Source organism: Vespula pensylvanica, chromosome 4, assembly GCF_014466175.1.
Source record: "Vespula pensylvanica isolate Volc-1 chromosome 4, ASM1446617v1, whole genome shotgun sequence".
Taxonomy (NCBI): Eukaryota; Metazoa; Arthropoda; class Insecta; order Hymenoptera; family Vespidae; genus Vespula; species Vespula pensylvanica.
Genome location: NC_057688.1, coordinates 8,302,050 through 8,321,187, shown reverse-complemented (window position 1 = coordinate 8,321,187; position 19,138 = coordinate 8,302,050). Strand labels below are relative to the sequence as shown.

The 19,138-nt window shown below is 28.7% G+C and overlaps 2 protein-coding genes across 7 annotated transcripts in view; both read right to left on the bottom strand.

Annotated features, from left to right (window-relative positions):
- Positions 1 to 411: 411 nt before the first annotated feature.
- LOC122628748 (serine hydroxymethyltransferase) lies at positions 412 to 4,270 on the bottom strand. Of its 2 annotated transcripts, none has more exons than XM_043811336.1 (6): positions 3,096 to 3,857; positions 2,093 to 2,286; positions 1,792 to 2,003; positions 1,407 to 1,731; positions 796 to 1,295; positions 412 to 673 (listed from the first exon to the last, which is right to left on the bottom strand). In XM_043811336.1, the coding sequence occupies exons 1-6, from the start codon at positions 3,285 to 3,287 to the stop codon at positions 507 to 509; spliced, it is 1,590 nt and encodes a 529-aa protein (XP_043667271.1). In that variant the 5' UTR covers positions 3,288 to 3,857; the 3' UTR covers positions 412 to 506. The 2 variants fall into 2 exon arrangements, with proteins under 2 accessions (XP_043667271.1, XP_043667272.1); XM_043811337.1 differs by lacking the exon at positions 3,096 to 3,857 and adding an exon at positions 4,115 to 4,270 and having other exon boundaries at positions 413 to 673.
- Positions 4,271 to 8,851: 4,581 nt separating this feature from the next.
- The window catches only part of LOC122628746 (ubiquitin carboxyl-terminal hydrolase 7), an 11,460-nt gene continuing 1,173 nt past the window's right edge, over positions 8,852 to 19,138 (bottom strand). For 2 of the 5 annotated variants that reach the window (XM_043811329.1, XM_043811333.1), the window contains 17 exons: positions 17,842 to 17,940; positions 17,387 to 17,662; positions 17,149 to 17,267; positions 16,935 to 17,069; positions 16,642 to 16,836; positions 16,391 to 16,562; positions 16,110 to 16,302; positions 15,858 to 16,017; positions 15,500 to 15,694; positions 12,546 to 12,767; positions 11,842 to 12,136; positions 11,299 to 11,518; positions 11,053 to 11,220; positions 10,433 to 10,937; positions 10,254 to 10,325; positions 10,090 to 10,192; positions 8,852 to 9,838 (listed from right to left, as the gene is read on the bottom strand). In XM_043811329.1, the coding sequence (XP_043667264.1) occupies positions 9,714 to 9,838; positions 10,090 to 10,192; positions 10,254 to 10,325; positions 10,433 to 10,937; positions 11,053 to 11,220; positions 11,299 to 11,518; positions 11,842 to 12,136; positions 12,546 to 12,767; positions 15,500 to 15,694; positions 15,858 to 16,017; positions 16,110 to 16,302; positions 16,391 to 16,562; positions 16,642 to 16,836; positions 16,935 to 17,069; positions 17,149 to 17,267; positions 17,387 to 17,662; positions 17,842 to 17,940 (3,254 nt within the window). In that variant the 3' untranslated portion in view covers positions 8,852 to 9,713. The remainder of the gene's footprint in view (positions 9,839 to 10,089; positions 10,193 to 10,253; positions 10,326 to 10,432; positions 10,938 to 11,052; positions 11,221 to 11,298; positions 11,519 to 11,841; positions 12,137 to 12,545; positions 12,768 to 15,499; positions 15,695 to 15,857; positions 16,018 to 16,109; positions 16,303 to 16,390; positions 16,563 to 16,641; positions 16,837 to 16,934; positions 17,070 to 17,148; positions 17,268 to 17,386; positions 17,663 to 17,841; positions 17,941 to 19,138) is intronic. The other 3 variants (XM_043811331.1, XM_043811330.1, XM_043811332.1) reach the window with 3 other exon arrangements.

The following is a 19,138-nucleotide window of genomic DNA, read 5'->3' as shown; positions in this document are numbered from 1 at the left end:
GTGCAAAAAATACTACATTATAAATTATCACATATGTGTTATATAGTCAAAAATCAGTGAATATACTGAACTGCAATATGTAATGCAATCTATGATCCAGAACATTAGAAATAAATGCTAACTTTTAATTATTACTTTCTTATTTACATACCTTTTGAAGAAAAAAAGAATATATATGTATATTTGTTATAATTGAACATATTTAATATTTGCAAATGAACACATTTGATAAATTACTTTTTTTAAAAAAATCTATATTTATTAAATTATAACATGAAGTGATATTTTATTGACATACATATTTATAATAATAAGTAAATTAACAAAAATAATATCAATTATTTTGGATATCAATCATTTCTAAATAATATACTAAAATACATAATACAACCTTTATAAAATATATTAATAATATACTAATTATAAAATTATTGTATATATTCAAAAAATATTCTTATTACTAAATATAAGGATTAGATTTATACGAGATTATTTGATAAAAATAATTAATATTGTTCAATTCCTGGGATTGGGAATTGATGAGAGAAAGTTTCTACTTTCTCTTTTAATACAGCAACTTTAGCTTTAATATCAGCATTAGTATTCAATACTTGCTTAAAGTCTGCAAGTTTAGGTCCAGAAATTTTCGTTATTTCTTTAGATAATAGTAATCCTAAAATACATACATATATATATATATATATATATATATATATATATATAAGTTTAATCAAGTTATTATATGATTAGATAAAACTACATTTTCATTTAGATAAGAACATGATATTAATTCACCTTTATCTATGAAATCCACAACTTTGTCTATGTCCTCTTCTTTAAGACCACGTGTAGTCAGTGCTGGTGTCCCTAATCTAATGCCACCAGGATTAAGTGCACTTTTATCACCAGGAGCAGTATTCTTATTACATGCTATCGAAATTTCTTCTAAAATTTTTTCTGCTTTAGAACCTGTAATTCCAAAGGGCCTTAAATCTACTAATAACATATGAACATCGGTCCCTCCAGTGCTAATCTTATAACCAAGATTTTGTAAACCAGCACACAATCTCTTTGCATTAGCAATGACTTGTTTTTGATAAGCTAGAAATTCAGGTGTTTTAACTTGCTTCATTGTTGTAGCAATGGCAGCAATTGCATGATTATGAGGTCCACCTTGAAGTCCTGGGAATACTGCTTGATTAATTCGACTTTCTAAATCGTACATAATTTTTTGTCCATCTTTTGTAACACTTCTAACACCTTTCCTGTAAAAAATGACACCAGCACGAGGACCCCTGTTAAAACAAAAAAAAAAAAAGAAACATTATAGTCACATATACATTAAGTTCACATGCATAAAATATATGATACGTTAAATTGTTTTGTAACATTTTGTATTAATTAACCTCAAAGTTTTATGAGTTGTAGTTGAGACAACGTCACTGTACTCGAATGGACTAGGAATTAAACCTGCTGCAACTAAACCAGACACATGAGCCATATCACTGAACAAGTAAGCATTGTTCTGATCTGCAATTTCTCTAAATCTTTTATAATCTAAACATCTACTATAACAAGACACTCCTGCTATAATAACTTTTGGTTTAAACAATTGTGCTTCCTCTGCTAATTTATCATAATCAATTAAACCTGTTTCAGGATTAACCTTATAAGGCATTGATTCAAAAAAAATAGATGTTGCTGAAATCTTCTTGGTCGCAGTAAAAAATCCTAAAGAATACAATTACAATTATTATGAGAAATATAAAACTACATACATACGATTCTTACCGTGCGTAAGATGTCCTCCATCAGGAAGATCTAAACCCATGATACGACCATGTGGTTCTAACAATCCTGTGTATACCGCAAAATTAGCAGGACTTCCTGAATAAGGTTGTACGTTACATCCCCATTCTTCAGGATTTAAATTAAATGCCTCCAAAGATCTTTTCTGTGCTAACATTTCTATTTCATCTATGTATTCGTTTCCACCATAATATCTAGTATCGTCAGATCACAGATAAATTTTATCTTATTAGAATAAAATGAAATCTTAACGATGATGATATAAACTAAAACAATAGTATACCTTTGTCCAGGAAGACCTTCGCTATATTTATTATGAAGACAAGAACTTAAACATTGTAATACGCTAAGAGATGTAAAATTCTCACTGGCAATCATTTCAAGGCCAGAGTGTTGACGTTTTTTTTCTTTTTCCATTAACTTAAATAATTCTGGGTCCAGTTCCCAGACATTACCATACAGAATATTCGGCATCGTCTATCGCACAGTATGCAAATAAACAAACAAAAAAAAAAAAAAAGAAAAATAATAAAAAAACTTTTAACTGGCAAAAATCGTAATGTGAAAATTTATTCGCACGTATATTTCAAAAGGAAAAAAAGAGAACAACGACAAAAATTTGTTTATCGCGAATCTTAAGAACGTACTAACAATACGTAGGCTTCACGACGAGTGATAAAATGTCCTACCTTATGCGAGTGTTATTTATTAATAATCTTATATATTACGAAAAATTTCGAGGATAACCCTTGACACGATTTATTGACTCAAATGCCTTTACAATGATAAACACATTTATTTATTTTACTTATCTTAAAACTTATGATCATTGTGAATTCGAATAAAAAATTAAAGATATTTGACATTTTCTAGAAATCTTGTAAAATTAATTGATTGTGAATCAAAATCTAAGAAAATTAATCGATTGTGCACGTTCTTATAATAAGCTTTCATTCTTATTGATTATTTAAATGATACAATGATAAAAATTGTAATCTTTCCAAAATGAAAGATATTTATCATTAACGATATTTTTTGAAAGTTATCTTTCTATAAAATCAATCGGAATACGAACTGAATTTGGAAAAGATTTGAATTGTCAATTATTAAAAGGAAGATCGTTCGAAGCTTTTATAAATATTAATTATAAAATAATATATATATATATATACACACATATGTTTAAAATATATATATATATATGTACATATACACATATGTATAGATAAAAATAAGATGATTATAAGATGATTATTTAAAAGAAAGGAGAAAGGTTAATTTCTTACTTTTGGATTCGAAACGCCACAAGTGGTTGCACGTGTAGTAACATGGAAACTCTTATGGGAAGTGCAATGATCGTTAAAAATATATCCTTGAAGAATTTCGACGCCGTTCATGCCGCCTGCTCGTTTAAGAAGCAAGTTTTTTTGTACCAGTTGAAAGCCGCGACGATTTAAATTAAAGCACGTGCGAAACATTTTTAAATTCGACGATAGGAACAAACTAACGTAATTAAAATAATTTTCAATTACAAATGTTTCGAATAATTTTTATTGCTAACACACGGATCCAAAGATGGTTCACTTCTGATATTTGTACTTTACCTAATCTGTACTAGATAACTTTATGGGATAACCTAAAACAAATTTTGTAGATCGCGGGAAAAAAAAATTTGAAATTCGATAATAATTCGTTTACGAGATCATGAGCGATATATCTGAGTATAAACTCTGTTCCATATAAGGTTTCTGACTACTAATCTATTAGAGCAGAACCTTTCTAATTTTTCGCCGTTTTCACATCCTCCAGGAGAAAACACAAATCATTAAATTGTGAACGGAAAATAATCGATCTCCGTACGATGCGTTTCTCTAATCTTTTTTCTGAAATTCGTTCATTCCATTATCCCATTGATAAGAACCTACTCGAATTTGATGTGATAACGTACATACGTATATACGTATAAAAAAGTACAACACCATCTGTTAACGATATCCAACAACAACATCAATTTATTGATTACCGAAAAGAAAAATAAAAAAAAGAAGAAGAAATAGAAAGAACAAAATATCTTCAAAATCTCAATGAATTTCTTATCTTAGATATCTATATCACAAAATTCAAGAAAATTCTTCAAGTACGATTAAAAAGAAACGAATGTGTATATATATATATGTGTGTGTGTGTGTGTGTGTGTGTTCAATCGTCCAAGATCGACTACTTTCGAATACGTTCGTTAAACGAGAGAGTTATTTTGAAAGTAGTTTACCGATCCAACATACACAATCACAGATTATTTTATTACCCGTTGATTTTCCAGTTTGGTTAGTTCTCTTTAAACAATATTTTTATCACTAATAACGTTTTCCTTCGACTTGTACCGAGCTACTAGTTTCCACATAACCACGTTATCGTATTTGCATAACTCGATGCATGGGGTCGCAATACTTGAGTACTTCTTTCCTTTTTTTTTTTCTTTTTTTAATTTATTTTTACGCAACTGTTTTTACTCGTTAAAGATAAAACAAATGCGTAAACGCATACCAATTCGTTGTTTATCGCGAACAAATCGCATTTAATTGAATCGCGTTGACGTCACAGATAATCGATTTTTTACTATATACGTAATTATGATGTGGATTATGTTAATAATTACTATTCGACATCTTTCATCCGAAACAAATATATATATTTCCTATCGATATTGCGATCTTTTAATTTTGTCATTATAATTAATATTATATTCGTAAGTTTTAACAACAGCAATCGATCATTACTTTGCTCTTGATATAATCGTTTTCTTCTTTTTTTTTTTTTTTTTCGAAAATTGACAATTGACAAAAAAGATTGACGGTGAATCATCGAACGATGATTCAATTAACAAGAGTTAAACATTGTAATAATTAATAGATTAAATTTTTTTTGAAATGGAAAAGCTGAGAAAATCGTACTTATCGTTTTTTTTTTTTTTTTTTTTTGTATATATATATAAATTTGTCCACCCTTAATGAAATTAAAACATCGAATATGTATTTGATAAATGTAAAATTATTTATAGTTTCTTGTCATTTATTATATGTCTGCATTATTTTCGAAGGTCTTCTAAACTTTGTTTATAAATTCATTCTCTCTCTCTCTCTCTCTCTCTCTCTCTCTCTCTCTCTCTCTCTCTCTCTCTCTCTCTCTCTCTTTCCAGGGCCGGCGAAAAATACTAACACAGCTTAGCCTATATAAACAGAAGCGCTTAATGACGTTATCAATGTGCGAAGAAATGTCGTATACAAAAGAAAGATTTTATAATTTTTATTAAGCGATTCTTCTCTCAAGAAATCGATATATATATATATATTTTTGTGCTTGGAGAGAAAAGCATTTTTTTTTTTTTTTTTAATTTTTTCAAACGTGTCTTTTTATGAGGAGCCCAAGTATATCGTTCTTGTATTCCTTTTTCTTGTTTTCTTTCTTTCTTTTTTTTAATGTTGAAAATCATAAATAAAAATAATTCTAAAATATTATATAAACTCTTGCGTAAAAACGCCAAGTACTTTATATTAATATTAATATTTTTCAAAGATCTCTATCGTAGTTTAGTATGTACTTAGCGTAATTGGAAATGTAAATTCTTACTTGTTCTCTATCTTTTATTCGTTATGAACGAACATATTACAATGTAACATATGAATATGTTTAAAAAAAAAAAAAAAAGAAAGCGATTAGAGGAGAAAGTAATCAAGTGATATCTTTTCTCATGTATATTTTCTCTTTTCAAATACGGATGGGAAAGGATTTGTTGAGTCGACAATGGCGTGCAAATATTTATCTATGTACGTACGTATGTACATATAATATATATTAATGTTCGGATTAATTCAGCCGATTATTACAAAAGTGGTAGCATATTTTCTTTTTGCTTCCTTTTTTTTTTTTTTTATTTTGTAACATTTTAATATTACATAGAAGGAAAAAGAATTATTTTTCAAAAATATCGATATACTCTTCTTTTTTTCTATTTCTTTCTCCATTATAAAAAAAAAAAATAATAATAATTTTTAAATGATACAACATTCAAATATATATATGTATATCTGTCGAATATATTTCTAAATAAAAAATATGTAGACATAGAAATGATCACTTTCATGATCATCGGCTCAATTAAATATTGGCATTTCATTGATCAGATCGAATCCATAAAAGTTCGATGGAATTCGTCAAAAAAGAAAAAAGAAAAAAGAGAGAGAGGGAGAGAGAGAGAGAGAGAGAGAGAGAGAGAGAGAGAGAGAAAAACAGAATTTGTTTCATCTCTTCTTCTTATTTTATTTAAAAACACAAAAAAGAATCACTTCTCTCACAAAATTATCACTAAACATGAACTAACTTTTTTATTTGCATTGTCGTACAGTTTTAATAACTTAAACGATTTCTTTCGGATAACATTTGCGATTCTCTTGCAAAAAAAGTATGTGTGTTTGTAATTATATACATATACATATATATATGTATATATATATAATATATATATATATGTATATGTATATAATATCGGGACAATCTCGTTATCATTTCATATTTCGTATCATTTTCACGAACATGATCATTATCATCAGCATCATTACCACCATCATCATCATCATCATCATTATCATCATCATCCATCACTACAAATTGTTCTCATCAAGGAACATAAGCGTCAAAATATATGTATGTGTATTTATCTGTGTTATATATGTCTATCCGCTTGTCTTTGTTATCTATAATATGTGTGTGTGTGTGTGTGTATGTGTGTGTGCGTGCGTGCGCGCGCATTATATATTTTTATATATGTATATAAAGAGAACAAAAAATGTAATTCACATATTCGCATGTAATGTTAAGTGATTACATTTTTGTTTATGTATCGATGTATGTATCTATGTATGTATGTGTATATGTATCTATGTATGAACGTACGTATGTATGCGTGTATGTATCGAAGCACTTTCGCGCTTTTATGTTGATTTGAACGTACAAAATATCGTTTAAGGACTACGATTTATTCTATATATGTAAATATAAACGTTTCATCATTATATGGTCGTTATTAGCGCATGAAAAGGCTTAGAAAAGTTTTCATTCGTGAACTGATATTAATCAGCAGTAAGAGGATGTATCCGGTAATCATTATTAGGATACGCAAGGTCAATCTAGGATCTTTTATATCATTTATATCATTTATATCATTAGCAATTTTCAATTTTTAATCAGTTATATTCACTGATCATGAAATATATTATTTTGTTTATTTCAAGAAAACTATCATTGATTTTATTATTATTTTAAGAAAGATCAGAATTTGTACGTATATTAATGATAATTAACAAGTTGTTATAGAGTTGATATTATTAAAAGAATTAATAATAGCTTTGTTATTAAGTGTAATATATAGTTATTTAAAAATCACACAAAATTATTAATAATTCATATATTAAATTATTTTAAAATAAGACATTTTATCGGCGAAACCTTATTTCAATTCTTTTTCTTTTTCAATGTTACATAAATTGCTTGTTTATCGTTTAAACAATATGATCATCATTGAAAGCATTTAACAAAAATAATCGTTAGAAAGCTAATCGTTATTATGATAAAAACTTGTTTGTTTGCAGCGAATTCTCGCGCAAGAAACATTGTAATAGTCAATAATAATGGTGACTTTTTACATATGCACCATTTTCTTTTTTTTGTTTTCTCTTTTTGGATTTCTCATAAATTTCTACAACCGTGCAGAGTATAAAGCACTTTATGAATCGTATTAATAACAATCATGGATTATCAACCAATGTAATACGATTTAAGATTCTAGAGATCCTTTTTTATTATGTTAATAATAAGCGCGTTATCGGTATTATATGTATATTTTGCAATTAGATCTGATATAAATGATGTGTTTAAAAAAAAAAAAAGTAGCTTTTTATAAATGTAATCGTTATTCTTGTATGAAGAAAAGTCATACAATGATTAAACAATGATTATATATATATACACGTATATATGTCGATATATATGTGTGTGTGTGTATGTGTCAAACGATGATCATATATATATATATATATATATATATATATATATATATACATACATATATATATATATATAATAATGAACCGAGTAAAAATTGAACACTATCAAATGAACATTTTGTAACTTGTAGATAATCTCAATAATAAAATAAATTATATCATTCAAAAGCCGATTAATTTTCATTGACAATATTAACGGCAATATTTACAATTGAATTAATCTGATTAAATTTTTGTCGGATAACGAATAGCTCTCTCTTCTTATTATGTATTTAAATGCATGAGGACTTTCTTTTAATAAGAATCGATCATTTTTTATCTCACCGTAGAGTGATATATTTTAATCGTGTTATATTCAAACAAATCATTACATTATTAATCGAAAAAATGAATGCAATAGAAAAAAATAATAATAGAGAGAGAGAGAGAGAGAGCGAGAGAGAGAGTGAAAGGGAGAGAAATGTAAATGATCATACAAAAACTGATATAATACTTGACGAGATAATTTTTTGTAATTTTTGTTTCTTTTCTTGTTTTATATATATATATATATATATATATATATATATATATATATATATATATAAAGAAAAAAAGAAAGAAAAGAAAAAAGAAAGAAAAAGGAATGGAGACAAAACCATATATTATTCTAAATAACATAATTTAGAATTAAAGCAAACAATTAAATATCGAACAATGTTAAACCAGAAATTTGAATTTTGAAACGCTTTGGATAACGAATACAAGAATAAGAAAAGAAAGTTCTCATGTAATGTCGATTAAATCGAGTGTGGCTTGCAATCTAAAACATATGTGTATGTTTGTATGTGTATCTATATGTGTGTATATATATATATATATATATAGGAGGGCGGTAGGTGGGTGGGTGGGTGGGTTTGTGTTATCTCTTTGGATGTTCATCAGAATATCCATGTGCATAGATTTTACGCAGGAAGCGGGATCGATTGAATAAAGTCGAATAATTCGGTCTGTTTTTGTAAAGCTACTATTACATGATTTTATAAATACACATTCCGATTACTTTCGTCATTATTCTGTTTGAGCACATGTCCACGCAACGTTAATGTGATAAGGCATGCGTTCAGTAAAATATTACATATATATCGCTAACAGACTGAAAGCACACTTTTGCAGCAATCGATTCATGTCAGGCGCGGCAAAGTATATATACATATATAAAAATTGATCTTGCAAATGGAGTCTCGATGTAGTTAATCCATTCATGTTGCACCAGGTCACCGGAAGTACGTTGTCGATCCGACCATTGCGTAAAATTCATGATTTAGTTCGAAAGGGTAAATTGTTACAATCCAGTGTATTATATCATCATCATTATCATTATCGTTATCATCATCATCATCATCATCGTTATTATCATCATCATCATCATCATCATCATCATCATCATCATCCGTATGTTTCCATGAGACACAAAATATATTGCTTCGTGTCCATTGCAGTCTCTCTCTTTCAAACAACCATCGTATACAAAGCTTACATTTTACCTTTCGATACTTTGTTGTTTTTTTTTTGTTATTTTTTTGTTATTTTTTTTTGTTTTTCTACGGCAATATTAAAATCGCGCGTGTTAATAACTAGCTGTATTAACGAATAGTACATTTCACATCTTTCCAATCGTGTCTCGTGTCGTCTCTTTTTTTTTTTATTTTTTTTTATTTTTTTTTTTTTTAGACACACTCCTCTCCTCTTACTATACAATCGTATAAATTATATATGTGAGTGGCTGCCTAATTTCAAATTCTTCTTCTTCTTCTTCTTCTTCTTCTTCTTCTTCTTCTTCTTCTTCTTTACTGCACCGAAAATTTAATTGTAAATCTTAATGGCCTTTTCGAGGTAGTTGATACGAGAGCGCTTCGGCGCTTTGTTGACGTGTTCCAGGCCGAGCCAAGGCCTATGTGGCGATGTGCCTGCGTTTAAAAGTGGATAAACTACAACATTTATTCCTTATCAGAGTCAATTTTGAAAGAGTATATCCAAACAAAACAAAAAGAAATATATATATATATAGCATATTTATGTGTCAATCATCATGCAGCATTAAAATTGTCTCGATCAGTAATTAAATGTGTGTGTGTGTGTGTGTGTGCGCGTGCGCGCGTGTATAAACTTGTGTAAAGCTCTGAAATATATATGTGTATATTTTGGAAAATTATAAGATTATAAAAAGAATTACACTTACTACTTTGATTCGGATGAGTTTGAAAATCAGCGATGTCGATGCAATAATCCGGGGATTCGATAATGAATTGTGGTTTGCCCATCGTAACCACCGCGAACTTAAACTTCAAAGTTTTTTTATGAATTCTCATAAAAGATCAAACAAAATTAGATTAGGATGCCTACCTTTTCGAATTCCTTCTCTTGAACTCCAAGTTTCTTTAGTAGTCTCTCTTTCATCTTTGGAAATGGTTCACCCTAAAAGAAAATATTTATCAATTGAAATATACATCTGTCATTTTTTATATTCATGTGTGTATATATATATATTAAAATAATATTATATATATATAAAGAGCGCTCACGTGTTTAATTTTAAAGAAGAATGGTATGCCAAACGTTGAAAAAACGTCTTTGTGAAAATGCGCAACCGGAACCAACATTTCATCATCAGCCAAATTGAGCTCGTCAGATGGAACTTCTTCTATCCTGTACATTTTAGTGCCCGATGTGTTTAAGGTATCTAAAAGTACGTCGTCTCTAGGACCGGGTAACAACTTATTACAATTGATTTCTAATATCCTTAATTTTCCTGAGCCATTTTCAGATAATTCCACTTGTTTCTTAGCCTCTTCCAATAAAGTAGCAACAGTTCCATTTTTATTTGGATAAAGAATAATTTCTTTTTCTTCTTTTAAAGATGGTCCGACCCATATACATTTGAATTGTTTTTTGTTTTCAAGTTCATTGACTCTAATACTAAGCTGCTGGTAAAATAATTTCTTTACTTTTGGTTTACCATATGAAAACAATTCTTTTAGATTGCCCTCGAAATTACATTTCAATGCAGATCCTGGGGAATCCTTGTAACTATAATTAAGCAAACATATATATCTATATAATATATATTGAGCCATACACACACGCGCACGTACATATTGTTATTATGTCAAGAGCTTTGAAAAGGTTTATATAGAATGTTTACCTTTGACACCTGAAGAATTGTAACAGATATGGATCCGTGCCTACGCGTTGCGCTACTGCATTAGCCATTTGATCGTATGACATTCTTAATGAAAGCTCCATTGTAAAGCCTGGATCGTTCGGAATAGTTTTATCACAAAATGTGACTTCTACCCTGGAGAATAGATCCCTGAAAATGTTCGTAATTTTAATAATAAATATTCTCTCATATATCTCTCAAAAGAATTAGAAAACATTCTATATTTACTTAAAATATTCTTTGCAAGTTGGAAGGTCATATTTTTTATTATCTCCCTCCTTCTGAAATACTATAATATCACCATCCATTAATTCCTCAAGTACTTTCTCCAAAGGATCCGACAAGTTATCTATTCTTTCAACTAAGTTTGGTTTAATTTCTTCGTATAGTGCTAGTTCTGTATCCGGTGGAAAGCCAGCTCTTTCATTTAATATCGGTATAAGTTCCACTGCACAAAACCATCATAATAATTATTTTTTGCCAGTGCAAAAATATAAATTGTATATTAAAAACTATCAAAAGCTATAAAAAAAAAAAAAAAAAAAAAAACTATGAAAGAATTAAAATATCATAATAGAAAATAATATGTAAACATGTTTGTGTTCTCTCATGTGCGCGAAACATCAGTATGAATTAATTACAAAATAATACGTGTATAAAAACCGTATTGTAATAATAAACTGATATATATATATATATATATATATATATATATATATTTAATTAATATAAGTTTACTTTATGGACATATAGACACAAGTGTAAACTTACGAACTCTCGCTACCACAGGCATATAGTGGTGACCACAATAATGGATTTTCTTATTTTTAGGATCATATAGTTTAAAAAACAACAAGACATCGGTATCTTTATCAAAAGGTGGTAACGCTGTCAAATCAGAATCCGGAGGGACGAGCTCTACAAACACATTCCAAGGATTCGCATTATCCGCACAGTCGTACAACGATTTTTGAAGATCAGCTTCTGGTTCAATTAAAGTTGGCCTGCAGGTTTGATTCGTACGTATACTAAACGGCCAAACGCGAATCTGTTCTATCGGATATCTCTGTAGAAAGAATTGAAATATCATAAACTTGTTCATACTCAAAATTATTACATGAAATAATTATATAAAATATAATAAATTAATGAAGAGAAAGAATCAATTCTTACAAACACACAGACATATAAAAATTGTATGATATTAATTAAATTATCCTTTTTGTCTCCTTCTTAAAGAAAACTTAAAAGTCTATTATAATTTACTCCTACTTCGGAAAGATTTTTTTTTGGATGGAACATCTCTTGTTTTACATGTTTTAATAAAAATAAAAATAATAATTAATTTCATATATATATCGAATGTGTTTGAGATATTTTGAATAAAATAATGTTAATCAAATTTTATTGTATAATTATATAACTTGTATTTACAAAGAGTTCACGCCTAAATAATATTTTAAATAAGCACTTACCAAACTGTCACTGAGAAGTTCAAGAAACTCGTGCACAGTTCCCTGCTTACGTACGCGAAATACACGATATGATGCGTGCTCCGGGTCGTAGAGATCATTTCCTTGGTGACCATCAAAACTATCCTCAAGAAGAACGTTAATTGTCATAAATAAGGGCGCTTCTGATCTCTCCTTTCTTCGTATTTGTTCCAGCCTCTTCTCCTCTTGAAGTCTCTCCACCAGCTAGACCAACAAAATTAAAATTATCTATATGCAAGGAATGTTTGATTCATCTGTCTTATTCTTTTTCCTTAAACGTTTTTTGAAATCTAAAATTTTTAATTTTGAGAAAAATAATTATATAGGAGAATTAGTTAGATTATCATCATACTTTTGAGATTCGAAATTGAGCAACATTCCAAACATCAAAAGAATGAATATCGTTTGACCATTTACATAATTTTAATTTTGTTCATCTGCCGCAATATCGACTACCAAGTTAAACATTTACATTATGAGAATTATTCAGTGGGGAGCGATGGATTTACTTAAGTGTGATATATACATGCAATATATATATATATATATATATATATATATATATTCAATATCAACAATTTAACAACTTTTCACTATATATTTTTTTTACTTCTACCAAATTCACAATATCATAATTTTTAAAAATTCTTTTTTCATATATGCATTCCAATGCTCAAGCAATTATATGGAACCATAAAAAGACATATGCTAAGATTCCTGTTTAGGATATGTACATATCAAATCTTTCTATATAAATAGAATTGACATTTATAGAAGAAATGAATTATTACTGACATAAAATGCTTAATAATCGACGCTAATAATACAAGGATAGAAAATAAATAAATGAATGGCCACCACTCGTGCCGAATAATAGCAGAGATGTAATGTGTAACTATAGTAGTGTGGAGATGCTCTGTTAAACATTTGTCGAATTAATGCTCAGTTATACCTGAACATTACATATCGTTCTTTCTATTGGTGAACAGATATTGAAACGGTGTAAATAACTAACGTAGATTCAAACTTTAAATTTTCTAGCATCTAACAGTTTATTCGTTATTTTTTTCATTTTTATATATAAAATAGTAAGTATAGCATTTAAAGGTATTCCACGATTATATCTACCATAACGTATCTATATTATTGATGATAGTTTGCCTCTTCTTTCTTTCTATTTAATATTATGTAACAACAAATAAATAGATAAGCATCTGTTAAGAAACATACTCACTATTAACATTGAGAGAATTTAATGATTAACGAGTTGTTTTTGTTGCTGTTTCATTGATTCCGACTTTTGCGAAGCACAAAATTCTTGATTCATTATTTATATTAAATAGTAAATATTGATTCAAGAAAATGAGCAAAATGTAAATATAATAAATCACATTACTCCTCGCTCACCAAACAATCCTTTTTAAATAACGAATACAGTGTAGAAGACATAAAAAGGAAGCCAAATATACCAGATCTATTTTTCTCTCTTTTTAAACTGTTACTGAATAATATGCATTATTTCATTGTATTAAGTTATATATGTAACTATTATCACTGCACTTACTTAAGACTTTCCCACTGTTATTTCCTTTACAATTATGCAAACATATCCAATTAAATTCAAGATATGTGTGTGCAGTTTTCATTTTAAGCTTCAACATGATACTACAATACAATCATTAATTCCGAATATATTATTTTACAATGTTTATTACAATAAAATCATTTAATAATCATTCCAAGGCTTGTCCCGGTATTACCCCAATAATCAGGCTTTAGATTAATTTGATCCTACTACAGAGTCTTTGACAGCGACTAAAGTGCAACGCGTATCTTAGAATATTGACTCTCTTCAATTCTCATAAATCTATCAAAAATTTGTCTCATATCTTCTTTTTTTTTTTATATAAAATTATCAATTCAGATAAAAATAAAATAAAAATCACAAATAGAATATCTTCACACGTCTCGATCGTCCGTACAGAAAAATCTCTATAAAAATAGTTGGAAAAAAAAAAAAAAAGAGAGAAAGAAAAAAAAATATTCTATAAAAATTATACAAAACAAATCTCTATATAACATGATTTAGAATACATATCTTTGCAAATAGATTTTACATATAACTTTATAGAATAACTTTGATCTTGTATTACGCAACATCGTATGCTTTGTAATAGTAAATAATGCACACGTAGCACCGTAAGTAAAGTGCTACATATATTATGCAACATATTATACTTGTGTATATGGGAACAATTTACACGATATTTACTTCCCTTTCATCAAGAGTATGTGATAGAGATAATTACAAATGCTTAAAAATATATGTATATATGTACGGACAGCAAAGTATTAATTAATTCGATAAAATTGGCAATTCTTACTTTCTGATCAGTCCACGTATTTAAAAGAATAAATAGCTAAAATTATGTGTTGCTACTGTTATATATATATATATATATATATGTATGTATGTATGTATGTATGCATGTGTATGTATGTATGTATATATACATACATACATACATATATATGTACATATATAAAAAAAAGAAAAAGAAAAAAAAGAAAAAAATATTAATGAAGTTATAGCTAATTTTAAGTATATGCTGTTTTCATGATGTTTGGTTTGTTGCTTTCATACACTGTCATTTTCAGTAATAATATATTATAAGCAGACTCGATATAACTTTAAAAAGTCAAATCATTTGCCGGAAAGCAATTCATATAATTTACAAGTTGTTCCATCTAGTCATCTATCCCATTTCTGCAAGTTAAAAGTCATGAATACAGAGATTTGGGTTTCGAGGATTTTGTGTGCACGGACGAAGAGACGCAGTTTCTGTATGCGAGTCTTTAATTGTATCAGTTGCGTCTTTGTCGCGTTCAAGGTCGCTCAACTCCTGGGAAAGCTCTCTTTGAAGGACGTTTCTGACCTCTTGAGGTATATCCTCTTCTTTGACTTCTTGCAAGACGTTTTCCAACTCGGAATTCCTTATATAAACCAGCATATATGCATTAGTACAATGTTTCACAGCCATAGACATGTCCTCATCTTGACCACCGTAGTTGTGTTCAATGGCCTCTTGTTTTGTACACCGCGAGACGACATCATCATCGAACTTGCACCACTAATATAAATGAGAACATTTTATAAGATATCTTCTTTCATACGTTTGTAAAAATTTGACCATATTCGTTCAATGTTGGTTACACGTAAATATATCAATCTTTGTCAACGTGTTTTAAAGAAATTGTGAATATATATATAAAAAAAAAAAAAAATTAACTTACTTTTCCATCTCCACTAGGATTAATAAATACGACGTAATGACCACCATGATTGTCACCACTATGTACGAGAACTGCATGCAAAGTATAATCTGCACTTCCTCTTGCAGGATCTTTATTTTGCAAGTACTTGTCGAGATTAATTTTTTCATAGAATTCAAACCTTCAAAGACGATCTCGTTTCATTAACATTATCGTACTTGCATTCGTTATTTTATACGTGTAAAGAAAATTGTTAATTTATATATCACTAACCTATCATTAAATTTAACTGAGCAATCTGTGACTGGGTCATACTGAAATCGCATTAAATGTAAATGTAAAACAGGAGGAAACGATGAGAAAATAACACCTTTCTCAGCTTCTTGCAAGCCATGCTCTCCTGCATCATATTTGTTATCACCATCAAGACTTTCAGTGCTCACATAATCACTAAAAGATTCGTAAACTGAAATGCAAATCATATGTAAATGTAGGGTTGCGAGAAATACATTAAATAATAAGATTAAATCAATCGTAATAATCCAAACACGTACTGTTTTTCTTTCCTTTTATGTTCAATTGTATATCATAAAAAGTTTCTTCTCTCGTGGACTTGTATTCTATGTTCTTGCATTTAATAAAGGACATCATTTTTCCTTCAAATAGTTTTGGCACTGTACCTTCTACACACGTACCTTTCATTTTGCTTTCTAATTTATCTAACAACTGTCACAGAATAATCAATTAAAATCAAATTTCATCGATGCAAAGAAAACATAATTTATTCCTCTGCATTTTAACTTACCACGCGTAAAAATTCTTGTACGTCATGTTGCATAAAAGAATCCAGCGTTTCCCATCCAAAACTTTTAGTCAACTTTTTTGTCCCAACAGGTTTGTCAGAAAATTGCAATTCGTGAAAAACCCTTTGTAAAGCTAATGCAACACTTTTACTGGAATCATCACTCTCAGTTGGCATTTTATAAACTGCTTTACGTAGCTAGAAATTTATATCGTTATCACGTTACACGTGAAATTTATATACCAAATCAAATCAAATCAAATCAAATCAAATTATATAATTGGTATTCAATATACCTGATTAGTGAAGTACAAGGTTTGAAGTAAAGAATTCATATAACATGTAGCTCCTTGATTTTTTAAACCTACATGTCCTGTATGTTTTTTACTATCCCAACAAACACCATGTGGTGCATCAGCTATTACATGAACCTATGCATTATAAATTAAAATGTAAAAAAATACATTGTTTAAAGCATGACCGATATATATAATAATATAGTATATGAACCTCAAGAGTTATACAATCATCTTTGATAAAACCTTTATCTGGATCCAATACTTCATGCCATGCCATGAAATGACTAAATCCCCAGTCGTTTTCTCTACTATAGAAGAGATGTTGTATCTCTACAATGGAAATTAAAATTTTTTAATTACGTTGTACTATAATCTTTAAAAAAGAAAAACAAAAATATATTTTTCATAACATATCAATTGTTTCTTCATACTAATTGCGTTGTACTTACTTCTATTGAAAGGTGGCTGTCCTTCTTTACAAGATAATAGTCGAAGCTCTGCTGTAGCAGAACAACTCCATGAAGTAGATTCGCTTTCTCCGTTACATTGTAGGAAGAAACCAAGCGATTTTTGTGTCTGTCTTTCTTGTGTTGGACTAGATCTTGGCATCACCATTATTTTCCATGGTAAATTACGAACAAAACAAGCAGGTGACAATTGAGATTCTTTCATTTTTGAAATATTTTCAACTGTGTAACGAAATGTGGCCTCTGATCTTGCTTCGTCTAATAAAGAGATGATAAAATTACTGTCAAAATACATTCCATGTCTTAATGAAATTAAGACGATATTAAGGTAATATAAATCCGAATAAATTAGATAAATTAGAAAAAGGGAAGCGTCAAAAATGTACACAAATATAAAACATATAATATATATCTATAAGCAATAAAAAGCAACAAACCTTCCTCCATTTCTTGATCTTGTACTATAGACGCTAATTCTTGTTCTCCATTAATAGGACGGCTCTCGTTTGTATCCCCACCACCATCATTTGGTGTTTCTATAAATTACAAGCATAAGTATAATCTTCTGTAGTTTTACCTTTCTTTATAGATAATGACACACTTATGATAGTAATATCACGATATCTGAAAAATCTTAATTTTCCTTATCATTTCCACTTTAACAATTTCATATAACAAAGAACAGGAATCTGACTAAGAAATCAATGAGATGAAAATGTCAAGAAGTAAGGTTATCTGTAAATGAAAAGTGCATTAACTTCACAAAGATATTTTTGGAATTCTGCTACATATCCCAAGAATGTATCATCATAGTAGTAATATATAATAACGGCATTACCATGCAGCAAAATTATGCTGCGAAACAATCATTTTTTTCAATTTATCATATATCAATTAAATTCTCAATACTTTTAATCACATTTAATTTCACAATCTTCCATATTACTAGAAAACAGTTGAATAATGATTTGAAATGAACAGCATAAAATCAGCGATTATTTTATATACTTAAAATATTCATAAATATATAAAAATAGAGTAACTACTATAAAGAGACTCGAAAGAAAATAACTTACAGCTTCGATACAACATTGTCTGCTCTTTCGAAATAAAATAATATAATAATCAAAATAAGATCTAACGTTTTCTAAACAATATCAATTACTCTTACATCAAACTAATATATTAAGCGTATACTGTATCCAAAAAAAAAAAAAGAGAGAAAAAAAAGAAAAGAAAAAGAGAAAAAAAATAAAAAATAAAAAGAAATACCTATGATAACATTAAATAAAATAGTTATTCTACGATGTAACATTTGAAATAAATATTAGATTCTACACGAAGATAAAATATATATTTCAAATTCAGCTGATGAGAGAAAAACCGAATCTGTGTTCTTTAAAATTTTTTTTTTCTCCAAATTCCGTTAGAACTATTTCAAAATTGATAGGTTCTCGGAAAAAAAAGTTTACTAATAAACCTCGCTGTTATAGTATCGTATGAAGAGAACATGCATCGTTCGCTACAAATGGTATATACATATAAGCGTAGAAGGAAAGAAAAAAAGAAAAAACACGTTGAATAATTTCAAGAACATCGTGTTAATATAAACGTGGCGAATAAAGTGAACGGATGTATTGTCAAAATAATGCAAATGTTTCTCGACTTTCTCCGATCTCCGTAGAGAAGAGAGAGAGAGAGAGAGAGAGAGAGAGAGAGAGAGAGAGAGAGAGA